The following is a 2,428-nucleotide window of genomic DNA, read 5'->3' on the forward strand; positions in this document are numbered from 1 at the left end:
AAAGTATGTTTAAAATATTCAAATGAAATGAAAATTTCATTTTAAACATACTCAATTTTTTCTCTTTTTAAAGAAGCAAGACAGTCCAGCTGCTCTGTTTGTATTGTTTCATGTTTTTCCAGATAACATGATTTTACAGGGCTTTAACAAGGAACCACCATGTGACCAGACTTAGTTTTGAGTCAGTTTGTCAAGAAATCATATAAGTGTTTAGTTTGGCTTATTAAATGGACAGCATTCTTCTCAGTAGTAGCAATTATGTTTTCAATGTAGCTGAAATCAGAAAGTATGTAACAAAAATGCTGACTTTTTTTGCCCATTGTCACAATGTTTGGGTCATAGTTTAAATAAACAAGCTCCTCTGTTTTATCACTTGTTCTGTAATGTAAAGTCTGTTAGTGTTTACTTTTCATAGTCAAGGGCTCTTTAAATTTTTTAATGTGTTCAGTATGGGAAACTTCAAATCTAGGTTGGCTTATTGATTTTTATATAGTTTGATTTTATGTGGAGTTTCTTCAATCCCTGTGCCTTGTCCCTTAAGTGTGTTTATTTCAGGTTCAGGTAAGATGTTCATGAAACTCACGGTGTAATAAACTGAAAAATAGGATACCGTAACAAACTGAAAATACAGATGCCAAAGCATCTATGAATAGATGTCTGTATGTGTACATACACATTTGCACACGCAAGAAAGCATCTGTTAGGAAAAAGTTAAATGCAATTATAGCCAATATTTTCATTGATATAAGTATTGAATCTGCTTGTGCTTTTGTTATTACCAAGTGCCTGTAATTGTTCTAGTTGACAACAAATTCCACATACTTTATATATTATCTTTTAAAGTTCTTCCTTAATTAAGGTTTTATACTGTTGTTTAGGACTCCCTAAAGTGAACATGGTAGTAATGTCAGAGTGATGGTTTTGGCCTGAGTGAGCAAGTTAAAAATGATCTTGTTTCAATTCATCTTATGAATATAGAAATGATCATATAAGAAACCCTGCTGCCTTGCATATATTGCTTGATGACATAACTGTTTGATTTCAGAAATGTATGTGGCTTGTGAACTCTAATACCATGGGCAGTAAAGCACTTGCCTTACCTTCAGTGAGGGTTTTTTTTTAGTCTGTGTTCTTATATAGCACAGCTGGGTGTGAAGTACATTATAAGGTGTTTGCTTTCTTCTAAAATGTTAGGTTTTGCCACAGCCAGGAAAAACACATCAGTATGTCTAATTTTATTGGTGACTTCAGTATGTTCATTCGGGGATTTCTAGGTATTGCTTGTGCTTTGAGGGTATTTTTTTATTGTAAGATACAGAGATCCCAGATCCTAATGCATGATTCACTTTGCAGTGTCAGAGAACAAATCTTGCAGGTAAGATGCTGTACTTCTTCAGTTTGTGCTGTAAATTCTGGATTTTACTCTTTTCAGAACAGTGGTGTGAATGTTTCTTTTATGACTGAAATTTTTAGGTGCTATATTACTGGAATTGTAGTGAATTTGTTCTTTTTCTTGTTTTTTCTTTCTTTTCCCTTCCCCTCTGCCAGAAGACTGCACTACAGAGATAGTTGTTTAATGTTTGCTTTTGCTGAGCCTAGTTCTGATTCATCATATTTACATGACTGACTGTAAGCCATCTGTTAGTTATGGTTTAACTTTCGAGTCTGTATGTAATTCGGTTTTATTAACAAAGTACAACCAACAGCATTACGGAGCTTTTCTCTTTTAATCTTAAAAGGAAAAAAATCACTATCTGAAAATGGAATCACAAAGAAGAGGAAAGGTGTCAGAAAGTCTACCATACCAGAATTTCAGGTAAATTATTTTAATTTTTGTTTTAAGCACTTGAAATCTGAATGTCTGTAAAATAGTCCTTTAGTTTTTGATAAAGACTTTGGAAATCCTAATTTCCTTCTTCTTATTTAAAATATTTAATCTGATAGTATTTTTAAAAATGCATTTCATCTGTTGGTAGAGAATGTTTTAGCACTTTTATTACATGCAGCTTACACACTGTTTCACAATGTTGTTTAGGATCCCAGATATATCTTATAGTATAAAACCTGTGAAAACTGGGAGTTGTTAATGAAATTTTTAAGGTAAATATAAATTTCTAGCATAGAATTACTTGGGTTTTGTATGAAGTGCAACGATGTGGTCCTTGAATTGCAATCTAGCCTCATTTACTGAAGGACTTAAAAAATAATTATAGGCAACTGTGCTGATCTGCTTGCAACTTTTATTCCTTATCAGCACATGACTTTTAGGCCAGAGAGCACAAAGTATTAATTATGATAATGTGGGTTTATGGTGATGTAATAGAAGTGTTACAGCACTTCAGTTCCAAGTTGCAATTTATGTATGCATTCATGCATACTTGGACTGAAGTTCTCCTTTGGCTATCTCTTTTTTTTTTTTTTTTTTTTT

At 32.7% G+C, this 2,428-nt stretch overlaps 1 protein-coding gene across 1 annotated transcript in view; it reads left to right on the forward strand.

The window, feature by feature from the left end:
• Positions 1-2,428, forward strand: part of KIAA2026 (KIAA2026 ortholog) — a gene marked incomplete at its 5' end in the record, with an annotated part of 31,706 nt that overhangs the window by 5,296 nt on the left and 23,982 nt on the right. The window contains one exon of the mRNA XM_009075639.1: positions 1,740-1,816. Within this exon, the coding sequence (XP_009073887.1) occupies positions 1,740-1,816 (77 nt within the window). The remainder of the gene's footprint in view (positions 1-1,739; positions 1,817-2,428) is intronic.

This window comes from Acanthisitta chloris, unplaced genomic scaffold (assembly GCF_000695815.1).
Source record: "Acanthisitta chloris isolate BGI_N310 unplaced genomic scaffold, ASM69581v1 scaffold4705, whole genome shotgun sequence".
NCBI classification, from domain to species: Eukaryota; Metazoa; Chordata; class Aves; order Passeriformes; family Acanthisittidae; genus Acanthisitta; species Acanthisitta chloris.